General features: G+C 42.8%; 3 protein-coding genes across 3 annotated transcripts in view; 2 read left to right on the top strand and 1 right to left on the bottom strand.

Moving 5' to 3' along the window:
* Window positions 1-16,998, bottom strand: part of T265_01189 (hypothetical protein) — a gene marked incomplete at both ends in the record, with an annotated part of 29,850 nt that extends 12,852 nt beyond the window's left edge. The window contains one exon of the mRNA XM_009165150.1: window positions 16,907-16,998. Coding sequence (XP_009163414.1) covers window positions 16,907-16,998 — 92 coding nt within the window. The remainder of the gene's footprint in view (window positions 1-16,906) is intronic.
* Window positions 1,935-2,356, top strand: T265_12740 (hypothetical protein; the record flags this gene model as incomplete). The annotated part of the gene is made up of 2 exons (XM_009165180.1): window positions 1,935-2,090; window positions 2,173-2,356. Coding segments are annotated over 2 exons (339 nt in total), but the record flags the coding sequence as incomplete, so codon positions are not given.
* The window catches only part of T265_12739 (hypothetical protein), a gene marked incomplete at both ends in the record, with an annotated part of 26,009 nt that continues 8,831 nt past the window's right edge, over window positions 3,988-21,165 (top strand). The window contains 2 exons of the mRNA XM_009165179.1: window positions 3,988-4,383; window positions 18,736-20,745. Coding sequence (XP_009163443.1) covers window positions 3,988-4,383; window positions 18,736-20,745 — 2,406 coding nt within the window. The remainder of the gene's footprint in view (window positions 4,384-18,735; window positions 20,746-21,165) is intronic.

Below are 21,165 nucleotides of genomic sequence, written 5' to 3'. Positions count from 1 at the left end.
CAAGTTAACCCAAAGTCCAGACCTACCTCCTTAAATTTGAACTACATGGGGGCGGATTACAAAAGGGAGCAGATACCTGTAATGAAGTGCCACGAAAGCCGCACTGACCACTTATTTAGAGGAATAGGCCAATTGTTCCAAGACAGCATTTTCACACAAGTTTCTTTTTGGAGAGGGCTTGAATCACCGCAGATATGTTGAAACGATGACCGCTTTGGCGCGATAACCGAATCAAACACTGATACATATAATGATAGCATGGATTCGGGAACAATTTTTTGTGACAGTCTTAACTGAAAAGAGCGATTATCAATAGGGAAAACAGTGCTGACTGGAGGTGTCATGGTACACATTTATTTATTTTAGTTAGTTCGTAAGTGATCGGAGAAGAGCGCTTGGCTGATCAGTACAAAGCCGATGCTCACACCTGGCAATTTTGATGACAGCATCGGCGCAACCTAATGGTGATCACTTTAGCTTTTGTAAATGCGTTCTGACGAATGACTGGGTGGCACTCGTTAAACCGCATTGAGTGATGCATTCGAATTCACTTCTGATTCGTATCGATTAGATAAACGGTAATCATGCCTATCACATGACTCATTCTGCTTATTATGCCCCGGAATGACAAATTTTTAGCCATTTCCTTCAACAAACTTCGAGTTGTCGGACTCATAAAACTTGTGCCACATTTGAAGAATAGAGAATACAACACAAGCAATGTGAATAACACAAGTCGACATCTGTCCCGGAGTGACTGGGCATCCTTCGGCATACATTCGTGCATGTAACCGGCACGACCACGGCAGACTTAATCGTTCCATCGGCTAAAATGCATCTATACTTGTGCCGGAGGTTACAGTGCTCTATTTCGCTTGCATAACAGTCCCTCAGACGCTGATTAAAAGTTTGGCACTATCTGTGTTAATGTTTCACCGTTTTGATTCATGAAGTGACTTCTCAGATTCGACCTCAAGGAGAAAAGCTAATCTTTCCAAGGTCCAGTTTGATGGAACCAGTTTGATGGATCTACTGAAGGACTGACAAACAAACAAGCAATTTTTATTGATTGCAGTAATTAAAATGTCAGTTTGCTCACTGGCCAAAGAACTTTGTTGTGAGGCTTGCAGTCAGGGAAATGTTGGTAGGCTAGGTTGTTTAACTGACTGATTTTCTGTTCACTCAGTCGGGCAATATGGCTGCAGCCGTTTGGTCATCAGCCTAAGTGACAGGGCATTTTATTTGGTTGGTGTTGGCTGTGCTCGAATCTATACGTATTTTTAACGTGGGAGGAATTGATGACTCCTGATCACAATTAGTGGTTAAGATGGTTGGTCACTTTTATAAGACGTTTAGCTAGCTTCATGCTTGATCAGCCTACTTTGACAACGAAGGGGAACGGAGAGATTAGTTGACCGCTACGGCAACCGTGGAGCCCAAAGACCAAAGATTATATGGACTGGGTCGGACAGATCAGACTCAAACATGATCACACACTGACCAGTCAGAGAGCTAGCCGACCATCCAATAGACTGAACCGATCATCCAAACTATTAATCATAATCAGAGATCACCAGTGCAGTACGCCAGCAAGACATGTACAAACACAAGTACAACACTGCTCAAGGCCTATACACACTGTAGGATTCCGCTAACATACAACGGACTGATAACGTTACCTCGGTTAGTGGCAAAACGTTTGTCACTGCATCGCTCAGTTAGTCGGACAGAACAACTGCCACTTGAAGGAAGACAAATTGCACAGGTATTATACGGATTTTTCTCAATGAGTTGATTTTGGAGGAGTCAAAGTCCCCCAACGAGCCGATTTTTAAATAAGTTGTTCCAATTTGATCGAAATTTTTTGACATCTAGAAAAATTAATTGCTATAATCTTTGATTTCTTCCATACTTTAGCGTAAGCCGCCACTGCCATGTGGAAAATATGCCCAGCTCCCTATGTGACGTTCCTGAGTAAACGCGGATCCACAGTCTACAGTAGAGTGACACCGGAGATTGACGAGCTGCTTGCATTAAACCCACGAGTTCAGAAATTTGCAAAAGTCATCCCAACTGCAATCACCAGAGAGGTACGTACACTATTTACACCCATTTAACTAGCTCGAGGGAACCTACGCAGCCCCTCACTATTTATCTTTCTCGTTTTCTTAGTCAGCTTTGTGTTATTCCCTCAATATCCTGCTTAAAGTTAACAAAACCCATAGACTCAACTCAACGTTGAAATACTTTTATAACTATTTGTCCTTGGGTTATTCTGACCAGAAATGCTGTTTGCTGCTTAAATCAAGAAGTAGTGTAACACTGTACCATTCAGACAAATCATCGCGGTTTGCCTGATTAATTAGCACTTAATTGACAACGTAATGCCGCACGATAAAACAACTGGCTTGCACCAACAGATTGTGCCGTTGTATGTGAACAAAACCAAGTCAAAGCAAACCGGCCTGCACATTTCTGTTGCCCAGAGGCGACGTCCAAGCTCAGGTAATCCCTCAAAGCAAACAAATTCTGGTTCCACATTTGTATTTTATTAAGAAGCAATTTAAATGTCTTCACCACTGTGCACTTGAGGAGCTCTGGAAGCCTACCTGAATCACAGCTCACAAAAAGCGACTCGGTAAAGTTTTTTGCAAGACAGCTGCTACTTCATTCACCGAGCAATTGCTTGTGACCACAGGAGATTGAGATTGACGCCAACACTGTTTTGAATCATCCATTGATCAAGATAGTTTGCAAGCCCCAAATGGGGCTAAGGGTCTACCTTAGTGAAGCTGAGAAGTTTTGGAATACGGTGAGACTAAAGCACAAGAACTATGCACATTCAGAATTTGTCTATCCGTCGACTGGTGCAAACCGCATCCATATGTTTATAAGCGTTTCAACGTTATACGAATGATGTAATTGGTTTCCTGACAGCTATGAGTTATGGCACAAATATCAACTATACCACACTTTTCAGATATTTCCCAGTCTGTGGGTTCGAAACAAGTATCCTCGCAGACCGCGGTACACACAAAAAGGCCATCTACTCGCTCAAATGAAACTTCCTAAATATATTTGAACATTCTTTGGTAGTAACTGAAAAATACTACTTCCATAATAATATTATGAACAAGATTCCTGCTACTCTTGTTGATGATATACACAAGTTTGCTTCTTTTGCACTGACAGATACTTTTAGGTGACAAGTTTCGAATTTTTGAAGGTTACAACTTATCAGTGATCTGCATCCAACTGCTAAAGGTTTCACTTACCGTATCCTAAAGAGCTTCATCCAACCTCCTGTTAAATAGTTTTGTTTATACCACGAGTGCCAAACGATTTATGCTTTTGTACTCTTCTATTAAGATACTCACAGTCGTAGCATGTGACTTCTCCGGAAGCTTTCTCAAGCTCACATAATTATACATAACACTTGTATAGACGTAGTATGCTACTCATAAGTTTGCTGAAAACCCTTCGGCAGCTCGCGAACGGTTCCGCTCTTCTTGGGGTTCATCAAGTAGGCACTGTCTCCAAGTCTGAACTCAAAGTGGACAGATTTTGACGACTACACTCATGTGATTATCAGTTTGATTGTGACGGGATACTCATCTGAAACACAGCTGAATTTTCTGTTTTTCACGTTTTTAAGATATATAGAACCATGTTTGCTACGGCTTTTCTAACCGAAGTGTGGAATTATTACAATGTGTGCAAAACAAGCATTCGTTTTTCGTAACGTACAGTGGGGCATGGTTACAAGCGTTCATTATCGAGTGTAAATTAGTGTAATTTTTTTCAAAGGTTAGCTCTGGTTTCACTGGTCCTACGGCACATGGAGGGTTGGCCAATAAATCGGCAGACTTATAACTTTCTTTTTACAAGCATGTCCTAATCACTCATGACTAATTGATTTCAAAAATCCACTGACTAAAAGAAAACTAAAATACTGTTCAATTTGCTGCCATTCTACCCTAAACAAGGAGAAAAAACACTGGAACGACAGACAAAAATTGCGCCACATGTCGTCCACTTATCGCCGATTTTTCTGACATCAAGCCAACGACACTCTCCGAACGTGGAGCATTGCGTGAGGCTGCTCGATGCTTGAAGTGTGCAGATGCTCCATGCCAACACAGCTGCCCTACCACTTTGAACATAAAGTCGTTTATCACTAGCATCGGGAAAAAGAATTACTACGGCGCTGCTAAAACTATTCTGTCGGACAATCCACTCGGACTGACATGCGGTATGGTCTGCCCAACGAGTGACTTGTGCGCGGGTGGATGCAATTTAGCTGCCACTGAAGAAGGTGCCATCAATATAGGCGGACTTCAGCAATTTGCGGTTGAAATATTCAGTCAAATGGGGGTGCCACAAGTAAGTCATTCAATTCTGTAGTGACTAGAAGCATTCTAGTTTATCCGAGGGTCGAGTTCCTCTGCCAAGACTGCCAAAGTTGTTCCAATGGTTTTTCGTTGGATTGGCAACTGATATATTCTCACTAAATTTGAGCACTTGATTCAAGGGAGGAAAGCTATTCGTCAGAAATTATCACGAAGACACTGCGGACGACATCAATGGATAGACTAGTACAGATGTATGATTTCCTGGCACGTGACGGCCACCTGCAGCCACAGTTAGAAACTAAATGGATGAGTGAACATAGTGAGTTAACAGAAAGCCCATATTGTGGGAGTGTGAGGAAGGACCAGCTTATCTGATCAGAGGGAACAATAGACTGCTTAGGATAACTGAATATACAGATACGTGAAGGAAATTTGATAGTTGTTGTGAGAGTGATTAGGATAGTTCAGGATCACATGTTTGGTAGCACAGTGGGAAATGCCGACAACGCGCTTTGTGGGGACCGGTCAAAGGCAGTTTTACCAAAAAGATGGGTGGGGTTTGAGCTAATTCAAGCCAGTATTTTTTTAGATATTTAAATGGTATGATATTGTTATTTATATTTTACTGTATGCACAAGCGATCAAGATATTTTCTCCGAATAATCACGGGAACCTTCACATCACCAAAACGGTTGGCAGATTGCATTGAACGTGACACTAAAGGTAACTGCTACCCAATACAAAAGAGCCCAATGTCTCGACAGCTTGCCTAAAATTTGTTAATGGGACTTTTCTATTCCTCGCAACGTTTTCATAATCTTTAGGTTGATTTTCCTATTCTACCATGAAACATTTTATGAACACGCACCGGATAAAGCCAAGGAGTTATAAAGATGATCATTAATCCATGTGATTCTGTCGTTAGTTTAACGCATTTAGTAAGATTCAAAATAGAGCCAGTACTAACTGATGGCCCACTTAATCTTGAATGTTAACAAAATTTTAAGCCTTCCGTCTGTATTCCAAATCATACGCCTTGTTGTCTAATTCTGAGTATGATGCGTGGTACGTTTTAAGATCATAATATCTTCCGGTCCTAACGATGTAAATAAGATAGATAAGTCACACGAACTGGAAGTCTGAAGACCCAAAGGATACTGGAAGGACGACTAGAGCACAGGTGTATTTTGGCAAACGAATAACACTCAAAGTTTACACGCGTACTATTGCCCGAATATGTAAGTTTTAAATATTGGAATCAGTAATATACAATGCCAGGATAATAAAAACATGCCTCATTTCAGTTTATCAAATTCTATAAACGAAGTGGAGTCGAGGGGAGTACGCTCGGCTGCGGACGTCCGCTTTAGTCTTTGTTAGTGCTCACCCCAACAGAATAGACTTCATCATAATGGTTAAATTCCATAAAGCTAGTGGAAAAACCCCTTCTCGGCTTTTAAACTCAAGTTTATGCAGTGTCATTTTATAAAAATATGATTGGCCTGGAGTTCACAACCTGATCGATCTCGACAGACAGAAGGCTTGGATGTCCACATGGGATCATGCCCCAAAAGTAGGAATCTAGTCAAAACCAGGGAATCACCAATGAAAACGGTTTTACATTTTGACTGTGGCAGAGTTTTTGAAAACTGAATTTGTATTCGCAGATATTGTTTTCCCACCAAGTTTGCATGCAATACAGAGGAGGTAAGCTCGTCTGCGGTTTATCTATGCACTGAGATGTGATAAAGTGATGCTTACTTCCACAAGTATCGAAAAGTTGACCTCATAATCGTTCGTCAATAAAGCATGTATTCACAGGACTGAAGACCCTTCACTATTTTGAGGTGAAAACTTCGAAAGCGTGTTTCTTGCGAGCCTGTCATCTCCTCTATCTCTGTCCTAAGCACAGATATTCCTGTATCTCAACATTTATCTGGAACCACTGTCTTTAAAGTAGCAGTCCTACATCACAATATGAGCTACACTTTCACAAATCTGTTAGGTCTACGAAGGTTGGGTGCAATGAAGCAAGTCAACCATTCTTAATATAACGTCCACAGAACTGTTCATCAATGGTCTAGAACACCTTCATCTAAACGATTCACTTGAAGTTGAGACCAAAATAAGCTTAGCTAACTTATTTCTCGGCAAAGAGAAAATTAAAAAACACTGAGAGAAGTGATGTTGGTTCCATCAATAGGCACGCTCACGTCATCAATCCAGTATGAACTACTGTGTGCAATCTAAAAAACGCGCTAGTTTCCGTTAAGTCCTTTAATTTTTGTTTATTCTGTCACGTAAGGGAGTTGACTGTGTAATAAGCTTGAGCGCAGGGTGCTAGTAATTGATAGAAATCATTCAGCTATAGCACCTTTCCGATGAAGTTGAGACCAAAATAAGCTTAGCTAACTTATTTCTCGGCAAAGAGAAAATTAAAAAACACTGAGAGAAGTGATGTTGGTTCCATCAATAGGCACGCTCACGTCATCAATCCAGTATGAACTACTGTGTGCAATCTAAAAAACGCGCTAGTTTCCGTTAAGTCCTTTAATTTTTGTTTATTCTGTCACGTAAGGGAGTTGACTGTGTAATAAGCTTGAGCGCAGGGTGCTAGTAATTGATAGAAATCATTCAGCTATAGCACTTTTCCGATGCCTAACTGCTATGCCACTAGAAGGAAGCATGAGCGCTGGGATAGTATAGGGCTGCCCAGGCCTAGACAGGGAAACCCGAAAGACAGAGGTCGGGTTTGAACCTAGGACCTTCCGGTCAGTAAATTAGCGCTCTAACCACTTGAGATATCAAGATATTCTGGTCTCTAAAGAACTAACCCTAACGATTGTGATCGAGCTCCACACGACCTTACAATCTCGTGATCCTAGGCGGTACCCGACTTGTGTGACTTTGCTTTGCAGTTTGCCGATCTTCAAGCTCCTTCTGTACGCAAACTTGTTGAGTCAGTTTGCGTTACAAACTCTACAGTTGAGCATATTTTTTGCTTTGACCTCGAAAGTGAATGAATAAACTTCATATGATAGAGTGTTTCAATGAGGAACTTTTTGAAATTTGCTGGAATATATTTTGTGAAAAGACAGCAATACGTTTCGGGGATTTTGGTGTGACCTAAAAAACCAGGTGTTTGTTGGCTGATTCGATATAACCAAGGCCAATATATACTTGCTCAAACGTTTGCTGAGCACAGTGGTATATCCTGTGTTCTCGTCATGCGCTTCACAACAAAGAAAACGCACAGTTATTACCACTCAAGTCAGTGCAAACAAAGCAAAATCAGTAAACGACAGAATGTAACGTCTAGCAAACGAAGTGATAAGCTTTGTGTTTCACAAAAAGCAGTGCTCTTGAAAAAGAAAACCACTGAGTTAATGGTTATAAAAAAGTTAAACACACTTCATGAGACCTAAGTTAGGACATTTAATACGGCCTCCACATTTGATGTGTCCAGTTTTTCATTCTTCTTTATTTAGTGTTATAGGTTATTTGTTTTGCTCTGGACACTTTGGGAGAAGTAAGTTTGGGGCTGCTAAGGTGCTGGTACAATAAAGAAGATTGAAAACAAAGTTCAGACAAACGGTTGATGGGCGGTAGCCGCGATTTAAACCTACCTATTTAATCTCACAGTGAAATTGTTGCGCAGTCGCTACTGTTTTTCCCCCTAACAGAACTACAGCTGAACTGAAATACTTATTGTTCACAAGGAGGTTGCCAGGCTGCCAGGTTGCCCAAGCCTAGATAGGGGAAGTCGAGATACAGAGTTTGTGTTCAGAACACGGACCTCACGGTCAGTAAATTTGCGCTCTAACTAATGAGCCATCTCGTTTACATTTTATTTTTTTAATATTTCCCCATAATTTATTAGTCTATCATTTCCTTCAAATTGAACTTCGTGGCTGGATGCCTCGAGCGGATATCTGGATTATATCTGTCCTTCAATGTTCCACTTCTGGCAGTGGACCACACTTGGAAAAAATCGCAATGGGCGTAAATGTGTGAGCGAAAACCTAATTGAGGTTGGATTTTTTATACAGGTTTTTGCTGTAGAAAGCTATCTTTACTTTAGGGTGAGGAGAGAGAACTGCCTTGTAAATATGCCAGAATACTAGAAAGCTTTTGGCAGTGTAAACAGCTTTGAGGAAAAGAAGTTCAACCCTTGCTGTGGATTCTTCAATGCGATGCGATTACGTTCTGGGACGTTACAAATAATAGGGACTCCCATTCCTGGCGATTTTTGCAGAACATTTACATCCAAAGGTCTGTGAATCTATAAGAACGGCGACAGAGCAGGTCATGTGTATTACACCAGCGCGGCCGTCCAGCACCACCATTCACTCCCGCTATGCAGTCGCCGGCGTTATGGTCAACGTTTCTGATGTAGCCGATTCAATTTTCTAGCAACACCCAGCCCCACCCTATTAGTAAACATTTACCTTTTGTCGCATTGTAACAGACTTGAAATTGTTCCAGTGGCTATGACCACTAGACAAGCGCAGTGTTCTTGTAGAATTCTACTTTCGAGTGGTACGGTCTTACATACCCTAAAACCACATCAGTCAGCAAGGCATAGCATAACTTCAGCCGTTTTTCTACTTCCCACACATGGTTCGGTTTGTAGAATCTTTAAGCGCACGCCTGTGCTTTCTTGCGATTTACTCTCATAGGTGAGCTACAAAAGATGAAACATATTGGTTCGTAAAATTTGCTGACAGCCCACGGCCGGTTTTGCCCTTCTTGGGGCTTATCAGGTAGGCGCAGTCCCCGAGTTTCCGTCAACCTTATGTTCTACTTGAAACCAGATTGCACGAAATTAGCGAATATACACTTATTTGCAAACTAATTTGGTTTTTCGAGTCGCTCACCTGGAACCCAGCTAAATCTCTCGTTTGTGATGTTTCTAGGCGAATTTTCAGCAACCTTATGATTAGTGCATTACAAGTATACATGTATCGCGATATCTCAAATATCGTAGCGACTAAAGCATGAGGCGGCCTGGTGCAGCACATTCAGTTGCCTGGAAACCTCAAAAATGGGAGGTTCAGTTGGGTTCCAGGTGTCTCTCGAAAAAACCAAATTAGTTTGCAAATGAGTGTATATTCGCCAATATTGGTTCTTACTTTGTGAGATGACCAGAAGGGATCAAACAGAACTTATTCTGTCTCACCGGAAGTTCCTTTCTTGTAGAGGCCTTTTTTCTGTCAGTTGAATTTAATGGACATAAGAAAAATGGTCTTATTCTAGACTTGGTCTCTCCTGGGGGTGCTGCTTCCAGAGGGTGACGACCATTGTCCAGCTGCAACAGCTTTCTTGCGCGAAACTGCCATGAAACACGTAAATAGTACGGTGACGTATACACTGTCAGGCTTCCCAAACTTAGGCAGCAAAGATAAGAAAACTGGTGAGTGAGCCGTGACATAAGATCCTCGGTGGGTACAATTGAGACCGTAGCTAACCAGCTCTTGATTTTGTTCGTGAATAGGCCCACCGGATACTCCGTCGCACGGTGTTGCAGAATGTTACCCAGCACCACCTCACCGCACTTGTGCAGCTTCCATTTATGATTTCAAGCAACTGGTGACAACGGCACCCATTGTTCTGGAGGATGAAAACCAACGATCCCATCGGTACTTTTCTTGCTGGAACAGTATATTGCAGCGTACAAAACACGTAGGGAGAGCTACATAAGTGGTTCTCAAACTTTTTAGCTCGTCATCACTTTGTCTCAAATTCGCTACTCAATGGCCTCGTTTGGGTTCACCATATAGACAGTGAAACAGGAACATTAAAAACCCATTCTCAGGCTACAAGTGCGCCATAGCGTACCTCTGTAAGGTACGACTTTTAGCAACCCATCCAAAGAACAACTGTACTCTGGTAAAGGCCAAATCCCTTTATTCTCCAAAAGTTATGCTTTGGTACTTAGACAGAAGTTTGTTGACTGTGCTGGACAGTGTTCTGCACCAAGGAAGAATTTGCGAAACTCGCCTCCGTCTGCAGTTCAGGATGGTGTGTGCGTTTTCGTTTCTGTGATCGACAGTGCTAACAGGTCATTGTGAACTGTCATGGCTAAGCATGGGCTTTGTGATGCACTAGGTGCTTGCTAGTCTTTGTCGGCTGGTTTTTACTTCAGTTATAACAATATCAGTTATCAGCATAAACAAGCTTGATATGCTCAATCATCCGGTATGCATATTTACTTTCAACTTTTTCTACTTCGGTAACAGCACAGATCCATTGGGAACAAAAACGCTCACACCAGCGCAAAGTTGAACCCACATGATCAGAGAACCCATATTAGAAATCGAATCTGTTCGTAAACAGTGGTGTTTTTTGTAGTGAAAGACGGCCATCCGGTGTGCGCATCATAACTTGACAAATGAATCTGGTGGTAAACATAACTTCGACAATCCTGATCACCATTTCTCTTGTCCACTTTCATTGTATCACCCTCCTATAACTCCGCATCGTCACATCAGAGCCAATGCCAACCACGTATAGGGCACTGCACCAAACAGTAAAATCGTTTTCAACAGTCGGAACAATGAGGCATCGCGTTTGTTTTGAAACTGGATGCCTATTTAGTCATAACTAGAGGTCCTTTTCATCACCCTTTGATAGACCAGATGGGTAGTAGTTCAGAGAAAGCTTTTCAGCGATTTAGTTTCGTTGTCTAGCCTAACTGCGATTACTTGCCCAACAGTTACAATCAACAGTTTCATTGTACGCAAACGAGTTCCAACATGATCCCTCATCAACTGGCCACCTGCTTCATATTTGGCCACAGGAAGTGGGACGGTGACTATCACATCTGGTCGAGGTAGTGAGCTTCTCAAACTCCAGTCTGTAACATATCATACCTTAAAAAGTCACATACGTTGGTATTTAGCCAAAATTCTCCTGGCCCAATCTACAAGTGTGTAGAACTCTTGCCTCACCACGTCGCAGTTCATTATACTTGCCAAATTTTTCAGCGGACCTCCTCCAATAACTAGTGTTGTATGCAGACCCGCAGATAACTACCGTGTAACTAAAGGCTGATTTTACAAACTCTAAACTTTTAAATTTCGCGTGATTTTAGAACCTCATGGGAGCGTGAAGTGTATTGCGAATAACAGCTGTATTTTTGTTGTCACTCTTAATAGGTGAAAAGCAGCTAGATTTCGCACAGAAACAGATAGCGTTTTGATTGATAAATTAAATACCGCCTATCCTAACATGAATGGAGCAAACTCTCTGGAGTTGGAAGTGAAAAGTTGAACAGAGAAGGCACTTACTATGCAGTATCTTCATCTGTATAAAGTGTACTGCTCCGCCGCCTCTGACGGGGCTGGAAGTGATATTCTGTAGTTATCACAGTTCAAATCGCTAGAAGGAGTATGTCGCCTCAACTGTTCACATGAGTCAGACCCTGATTTGATTTGTCGTGTATGTGTGCATGCACTTTGCGCACCAAGCTTCTAGTTTTCCCTAGCTTGGCAGTTATGGCTTTTCGTTTGGGCATGTTGTTGGTCTTAGAACTGCCCTCTCGTACTTACTACCAGTATTCAAACTGGTTGTTGCACACATGAACTTTGCGCAAAATAGCATGTGGTAGTAACTATCCTGCTTAGAGTTCAAATCAGTGGCGAGGCAGGCCAATTATGAAACAGATGCAGGTCTGGTCGTTGGCTCGTTCACTGAGCTGGGCAATTTGACGGTAAACTTTTCATCACCAATCGAGGTGACATCATCAGCGCGTTATTGGGGAGCGTAGTGGTGCGTAGCGGTTAGTGGTCGCAGTGCAAGTCTTCCATTGCTTTAAGTCTCAATGCAACACCAACGTTCTTCCCATAACACGATACAACATTTGATCTGCACAATCAGTTGTATGACAAAATTCCACAGATGTTTCGCTTCGATCAGCCAGCGTAGATCCGGAAAACAGAACGTGTTAAGTTCAAGTGCTCTCTGCTCTACTTGCATCACCGTCAGTAACTACTGAAGAGGTGAATTGTTGTCACTTTACAGGCTGTCTGGGCGTTCTTCTATGTCCTGATGATTTCACAGATCACTTCCCTCATTTGCTTTCGGCGACCTAAATCCCAGTGGTTCGAACGTACTCATTAGCTAATCGGGATGAACCGAATTCCAGGCTTGTACACCTACGCGTATTCCTTCCTGCACAGTTGTACGGCGTAACAAAACACCAAGAACCGTGTTTCCCATGTGTTTGAGTCGCTAAGTATTTGTCGACGCACGCAACTGACGGCACAGATTAAGCCCTGGTGGATCGGACGAATAAAGACATAGGGTTTCTGGGTAATTTTTCCCGCCTAACATTGAAGTTCTCACCTGAACCCAAAGCAAAGGACTATTGTCGACGAATAGAAATTTCCTGTTTGTCTAGATAACCATCCAAAGACTCAGAATTTGTCACTCGGTCAGCTTTTTACTCTTTGCCTGTTACTAGCGCCATTGAAATACATAAAAAATTGTCCTTGTTTATCACGACGGATATCAATTCCACCCTCCATACCTCCATAGAGTGAATGAGTTACTTATCTTTAGGCATGCAGTTCTTGTGGCTGCCTCATTGTCTTTTCTAAAAATCCTACGAAGTAGACTTCAGTAGTACGGCGCGGTACCACACATGCCTAACACATCCTTCATCTTAGGGTAAGCCAATAGCATCGAGACAGTTTTGCGAAATTTATCTACATTTGTTTTTGAGATGCCTTTTAACTCCCCAAATTTGTGAACAAAAATCCCAATGTCAACATCCGTAGCATAAACATCATGCGCGTTGAGACCATAACCTTTCTTCCGAAGTCAAAAGCATCATTTGGATGCTCGAGGTGTTGTAATGCCTATCATTGTATAGCTTTCTTACTCATAATCCCCTCAATTGATATGGATCTCTTAGTGAACCTATTTCGTTCTTTGAAAACTGTCACGGCTGTCCGCTGGAATTCCGAGTGACTCGTCTGCAGAATTCCGAGTCACTTTCAACATGCACCTGAGCCAGTCCATTAAAGGCTACAAAATCCTGAGTTCTTTAGAGATACATGTTCAAAGAAGGCACCACGATGAACAGAGATGGCACGCGACGGCTTTCCCAGAAATTCTGACGTCTTCGTTGTATGGGGCACCCCTATCTTCTGGGTGTAAATCAAGAGGCTGTAAGTGCTGATAGGTACGCCTAACTGAACTGACTTTCATTGTCTTCATTTGGAATTACCCCTCCTAAGACCAGCTGGGTCGCTCCACCTAGTTTATTGACATAGGTGAAGTCAATTTTCTGCTGTCTTAATTTTGCATGACCTTTGCTCATGCGGTTTGCTTCTGCTGACCTCTTTTTGCCATCTCTAAGACTTCAGTGATCTCGATATCCCTTGCGTTTACGCACACCCCAGCTACATACAAAGCAAATCGGTGGAGCTAGCTTAGTGTCGGTTGTATTACCACCACAGCAGAGAATCACGGTTTAGCTGTTAGACTAGCTACTTGCAGCCGGGCTAGCGACGGCAGAGTACAACAAAACCTCATCAACTAAGCAGTCATTCCACTGCCCATCAACCTGGACTCTATTTCCACTGCTCTCGCTCTGAATGGAAGCGGAAAATGAGAGTAGTTTTTTTACTCCTAAATTACAAGACACTGACCACAACTACTGTGTTGCCAAGTCAACGAGCTGTCCCACAGTTAGTGGAAATTTCCTTTCTCACACAGAGCAAATAGGATCAAACATGCGAGTTGCAACTTTCGAGACCCTCGTGCTCCGTGGATTGTTTGAAAATCATTTATACATGAATCGGTTAGTTTTATTTATTAAGTTGTGCTAATTGCTATCATTTATTTTTGAAGAGCGTGGTCACAAACATAAAAAGTGAATGTAAACGATGAATGCGAAAGTGTAACAGGAGAATATGGGAAAAAAGAAAGGAACGTCTCATTCGAAATCACGCCAACAACAGTTCCATTCAGATGAGATGAATTCCAAAGTATGTAAAAATTTTGATATGGAAACACGCGTCTAAAGACCAACAACCGAAGAAAGGACAGGCAATGTGGAATGCTCTTCAAGGCGCGGTAGGCGCTAGCACAGTCAAGACTCGCACATCAGGCGCAAAGTGTCTGTCATACTGCGTTTGGTGTGAGATTAAATGGCAAAAATGTACATTCAGCGCCATGTACCACTCATAAAAGTGTCATAAGTACGCAGAGAGTCCACAATGGCAATAAAACACAAGTCACTGACTGCGACCTTAGGAAGTCCCAGTGCAATGACAGCCTAGGCGGAGTGAGGAAAGCAGATCCATCGATAAGAGATGATCATTGTTGATTTTTACTACTTTTGTGGCTCCTGTTTTAGTAAATTCTAGTCTGTCGAAACCGTGTCACAAAAGATGACTGGACTTTTCCCAGGCCAGTCCACTAGTTCTGTTTTTTGGGCATATAGTGCTCACATCTGAGCTCCAAATTGTGTTCAGCATTACGGCGACCTGCTTAAGTTTGAACTCGTGAGGTTATTCGAATAGTCTCTAACGCGCTCACACTAATCCATTGACCTCTAACAGGTGTGTTCACCTGGGTATGCACGTGCGATTTACCACCCCGTCGAGTCACCTGCTTGCTCATACTCTACTGATCGGTCATATACCTGTACAATCCTCAGGAGGAGTGGGACTCATGCGTACGAAGGGAATCATGTGTGCATTTGCACCGACTACCTAAATGAGGACATTCGGTTCCCCATTGGCTCGATCTCAGCTGACAAGAAGTTTGGCCGTGTCACGAACGTGGCACAAACAATGCTTTACTAACTATTCGGGTGGAAATCGGGAGAAAGTTAGCTGTCTTTATACGAGCAAACGCTGAGCACAGGCTTCCTATGCTATTGCGAGTAATGTCCGCCAATAGTATGAGGTCCACTGGTATGAACTTCTGTAGTTCCTTCTAAAAAGCAGGACACGAAGTTCGTTGAACATGTCATGACAGCCAAGACAACCGGGGAATTCCGACTGGCAAAATATAGCTTTGGTGGAAGTTTGTTCTGCCTAACCCTCTTATCTTGACTCCACAACCGTCCAGTAACTCAAATGCAAATCAACCCCGTAGATTGGAATTGGTTTATGATGAGTGTTCACGCAGCGCGCTGTTACTTAAATCTTTCTAAAACGCTTGCGCCATTGTGTGTTACCGTGACTTTCACTTAGGTATTCTCGTCCTGTTAGACCAACTCTATGTCTTTAGTGATTATAAATTGTCACGACAGAGATGAATCTCGGTTGGCCTGGTATGTGGGGACTTACAGTATGCCTTCAATCGTGAATGATTTTCTCAAACATGCTCTCACGATTACTAACAATCCAAGTGTTTAAATATTCCACGGAAGTACCCAGCTACGGCAAGTACCGGTAACCGGTTTTGTCGTGGTTGAGTGATCCTGAGTTCGTACCTGTTGTAACACGGCAACAGAGCATTGAGATCATTACTATCCATGATGGCGAGTCAAAAAGTCACAAGAGAGTTTGGAAACATTTATCGGCAACTGAAGTGAACCGATGTGACTTGTGTATCTGGTGATGTATATGATTGTTCATTGACTGACAGTACGCTTAGGGCATTCTTATCTTATTTCGGCTGAGCTCAATCATCCTAGAAATTGCTAGTCTTTGACCAACATGCTCAGGGGAAACGCATTCCTCATGTCGGAAGTTTTGAGAGACACCAGTCCTGCTTTCGGCCGGCTGATTATGGCCGTCATCAATAACAGCACATCAGTGCACAACGGGAATGTTTGCATTTGAAAGTTTCAGTGTAAGGAAAATAATAAAATTGAATTAAGGAAAGACTCAGTAAAAGTCTGCCACACTCAATCACAGGTCCCTACATTCCCAGACATGCAACCAGGCACGGTGGGAATCACGCGGATCCCATCCTGGAAAGTGAGTCGCACCGACAGTACCCAGATATTATTTAATCGATTTCATTTCCCTTTACCTGATCAGAAAATGACCTTGGTCAGCTGAAGTTAGATTCCATTCTGCCATGCTTACAGGGTAAATTTCCATTTTCAATTAAGATCCCGCCCCACAAGTGAAGGCATTCTATACTGAAATACCGATAAGCATTGTTCAGGTGTTTCGGCATCAGTGGGAATCGTCAGCGTTGCGTATTTCAAGAAACCTCGGGGAGTCTAGAACCCGCGACCTCCCGGCTAGTAGTTTGTACACTTTTTTCTGAACACGAGCGGTGTTCTGCTGAGCTTTGTGAGTTAAGCGCAGCTGATGGTTCCCAATAAGGATGAAATAGCTGTACAGTGCTTCTCGGTTTTTCAGCATAGGCTGACTTCACTTGGAGGACGAAACCTCAATTGAAAATCGAGAGCAAGATTTCCATTTGCTAACTTCAATGGTCGTTACACGGTCCTCACAATGGTTCCATGTTCTATGTAATTTTTATTAGTTTTTGCTCACACTTTAAACGATCGACGATCAAGAAACTGAGATGAAAAAGAGCATGCCAGTTTCATTGTCTGGGTATAAACTTCCACTTACTGTAGTTGCTGACAATGTATAACGTTTTCTGACAATAAGGAGAAGATTTGCGTAACTTCGTATCGCGCACGCTGGTAGTTGGTAGGACTCATTCTCGCATGCAGCCCGTGGCTTCCGGCTTAACGTCCTAGTAGGCGTTCACTTGTTTGGAACATGATTTACTCATAAGTTATGGTGTGGTATTCATTAATTTGACAGTTGTCCCATTCGGAGATTCCAGGAACACATTTTTATTGGGCGATTACAAAGAGGCATAGAGTTCAGCATCACTCTGAAGCTTTAGCTTGTTGAATTCAAAGATGCAGTTGGTACAAGTGTTCTGATATGGGACAGTGGTGAGTTTTTGAGACCTCACATATCTCCTCGTAAAGCGGGTGCACAACCTATTTACTGGTACGTTTGCCTCCGCTGGGAGCTACTGTTTCAACAACCTCTAATCCTGCTGCTCAAAAGAAAAGACAGGTGTTTGGCCCGCCTAATCAAGGCGATCTAAAAGTATGCTTTTTTGGTACTTCGGTGGATTGTGTTTCGATCTTTCTACGGTGTGTTGATCAGTCGTGAAACCCGAAAAGCACTGACAGTTATTCACATTTAGAAAGATCAATAAAATTGGACTCAAATAGTTTTTCTGTGAGATTGAGTCCTATGTTGTTATTGGTACACTGATAGTCGCTAAAAAGCGAATGTGAGGCTAAACAGGCGGTTCGAATACTTTAGTAGACTTCGGAGCTACCAGTATGTTAGTACTCGTAGAAATGTACACGAAGCGCGTGACCCTACGGTGCACAAGGAAGGAAGTCTGGGTTAGTACATCATGATTAGAGTGGTTCAGGTCAACAACTAAGAACCGAAAATATGCCGAAGTGTTAGTGCATAGTAGGGACGACGTGATTTCGTGTGTAACATAATGATAATCAATACTGATGGACAATTTCATGAGTTACACTTTTTGTGCACTGGCATCGATCCTAACTGATCGTTAAAGAGGTCAAAAATAGATCAAAGAGTGAATAATCCGTTCGCCAATCCTGGAGTACAATCGACGATGCACCAGACTTATTCACTTTTTTAAATATTTTGTTTTCAAGGCCAGGAATCTTCTTTGTACCTGGTTGGTTGGATGAAATGATTAAACGGTCCTTATCGTCTGTCAAACAAGAGGGTGGTTTTGTTGCCTTACTTAACTTTCCAGAACCTGCTTCCGATATGTTGAGGATTCCTGGTATTTTTTCAGGGCTTGGGTTTAATAGACCCCACGCAATTGAAAAGTCCACCAGTTGTATAATTCTCAATCAAATTAGTGGCACTAAACGACCGCTAAAATTTTTATGTTCTGAACCAGATCGATAAATACTTTTCAAAATACAAACTAAGCTTGAGTCTTAACATGAGCGTATTCACTCTTGTGGTCGAACTTTCTCATGCATAAACATGAAAGCAAAAGTTTGGTTGCATCTAAACTATTTGGAACACTATTGCAACACTACGCAGATCTCCAAAAGTAGTATTTTTTGTATGTTTGTGTGTTTGTTCCATGAGGCGCGACATACGACATAAGAATACAGTCCACTGATCGGGGTGTACTTCATCTGAATTTTTTGAAGAATTTAACCTGAATTTGAGTAAGCAACATTTGATAAAAGATAAGTAGTTAAGACAACACATTACTCTATTTTTGGAGAGATCTTCGCTTGAAGCCGATTATAGTCTTCATGACCATTGGTAAAGAAATCAACGCTGACATATTGTCTTTTCCCATATTTTAATATTCCGTAGATTGATAGCTGCGCACTCAATCACTTACTTATCTACATTTCTCTTGTACCCAGATCCTAGACCCAGAAGTTCAACGGGCTACGAAATCCCTCAAGGCGTATGACACTCCGATAGCTTTGGTTGGATGTGGACCAGCAAGTATATCGTGTGCTTCATTCCTGGCCCGACTTGGTCACCGACACGTTCACATATATGAAAAGGAGAACTATGCCGGTGGTTTGAGTGCTTCAGAGATTCCACAATTCCGTCTTCCAATGCCTGTAGTGAGTAGGGAACTCCGATGGATGCAGGATTTGGGAGTGAAGATGTACAACAACCATCAGTTTGGCCAAAATGAGAGAACCGAAACAGGTTCAAGGAAAATATCCATTCAAAGTCTACGAAACTTGGGATATGGTGCCATTTTCTTGGGATTCGGTCTTCCGTGTGCGAAACAGATCCCTGTATTTACAGGGTTGACCAGTGAACAAGGATACTATACTTCAAAACATTTTCTTCCTCGTGTATCAGCTGCAAGTAAGCCAGGAATGTGCGGCTGTTCACTCAGTACGCGTCCAAAATTACCGGATCTTCGAGGAAAGCATGTGCTCGTTTTAGGAGCGGGAGATACAGCCTTTGACTGTGCAACTTCAGCACTGCGTTGTGGGGCTGCTCGCGTGCACATAGTGTTTCGCAAGGGATTTACAACAATCACTCCTGTTCCGGAGGAGATGCAGATGGCCTGGGAGGAAAAGTGTGAGTTCCGTCCGTTTTTGGAGCCTTTACGCGTTGTTTGCGCACCCGATGGTAGTGGAGGGGAGCGTATAGTTGCCATGGAGTTTAATCCAACAGAACAACTGGATGATGGAGCATGGGACCGAAATGTTGATTGCACTGTACGCATCCGAGCCGACATCGTCATTTCGGCTTTTGGAGCAGAACTTTCCGATGAGTCAATACTTCAGGCACTTGGGCCAATAGAACTGGGAAACAATAATCTCCCGAAAGTGGATTTTACTTCGATGCGCACCAGTGCACCCGACGTCTGGTGCGGTGGTGACCTTACCGGTCATTCCCACACTTCTGTTGAAGCGGTGAATGACGGAAAGCTAGCCGCTTGGAATATGCACGTCAGCATCCAGGAGAGATTCTCAGAAAACGATGCATCTATCATAGTTCCAAACAGAAATGAGCCGCAACTACCACTGTTTACCACCCCGATAGATTTAGTCGACATTTCAGTTGAAGTGTGTGGAATTAGATTTCCTAATCCATTTGGTTTGGCTTCAGCCCCGCCGACAACATCCAGTGCTATGATTCGGAGAGCCTTCGAGGCAGGATGGGGCTTCGCAGTCACCAAGACTTTTGGCCTGAACAAGGATCTGATCACCAACGTCTCACCGCGCATTGTTCGAAGTCAAGTGTCGGGACATCTGTACGGACCAGAACAAGCTGCATTTCTCAACATTGAGCTGATCAGTGAGAAGACCAAGGCTTACTGGTGTACATCGATACAGGAATTGAAGCACGATTTCCCTGATCGTGTCATCATTGCCAGCATCATGTGCGGTTATTCGAAAGAAGACTGGGAAGAGCTAGCCGATTTCACCTTGGCGGCTGGACCGGATGCACTCGAGCTTAATCTCTCTTGTCCACATGGAATGGGTGAGCGAGGAATGGGTTTAGCCTGCGGGCAAGATGTGAAAATGGTTCGGGATATTTGCGCTTGGGTGAAGCAACGTGCAGGGAGGGTTCCTGTGTTTGCCAAGTTGACACCTAACGTCACAGAAATAGTCGAGATTGCTAAAGCAGCTCATGAAGGTGGGGCCGATGGAGTCACAGCAACAAACACTGTATCAGGATTGGTGGAGATCCGGGGTGATGGAAAAGCGTGGCCTAAAGTGGGAAATCAGGAAAGAACCACGTATGGTGGACTATCAGGAAATGCAATTCGACCAATCGCGTTACGTGATGTCAGTGCGATAGCACGTGCCATACCGGGATTCCCGATCCTCGCAACCGGTGGTATCGACTCTGCAGAGGCCGGTTTGAGTTTTTTGTATGCTGGTGCTTCGGCGTTGCAGGTTTGTGGTTTTAGACATATTGCCACTGCAGTTTATTCGTTTTTATTTTTTGTCGCTGACTTCTTAAAGCCCACCAGACATGCAATCACCTTTCCTCTCTGGCGTAATCAGCACTGCACGAATCTCAATTTTCCGGTGAAGTGTGTCTTGTGATGTTTCCCACCAAAGCTGACACGTATGCTGGATTATTGAGCCCTGCTTGTCTACTTCACCTAAATTACCAGCCGAACAGTAGTCTGCCTTTCAATCGAGTCGTTAAACAGTGGCCCCGGAATATGAGCTGTGATTCACTGAAAGCTACGCTTCTCATACACACCATGTAGATCAGCAAACGCCCCACGTTGTACGGAATATATATATATATATATATATATATATATATATATATATGTGCACACACACACACACAATAAACACCTA

Source organism: Opisthorchis viverrini, assembly GCF_000715545.1.
Source record: "Opisthorchis viverrini unplaced genomic scaffold opera_v5_12, whole genome shotgun sequence".
Lineage (NCBI taxonomy): Eukaryota > Metazoa > Platyhelminthes > Trematoda > Opisthorchiida > Opisthorchiidae > Opisthorchis > Opisthorchis viverrini.
Note: the sequence above shows the minus strand (reverse complement) of the source record. Positions and strands in the feature narration are given on the sequence as shown.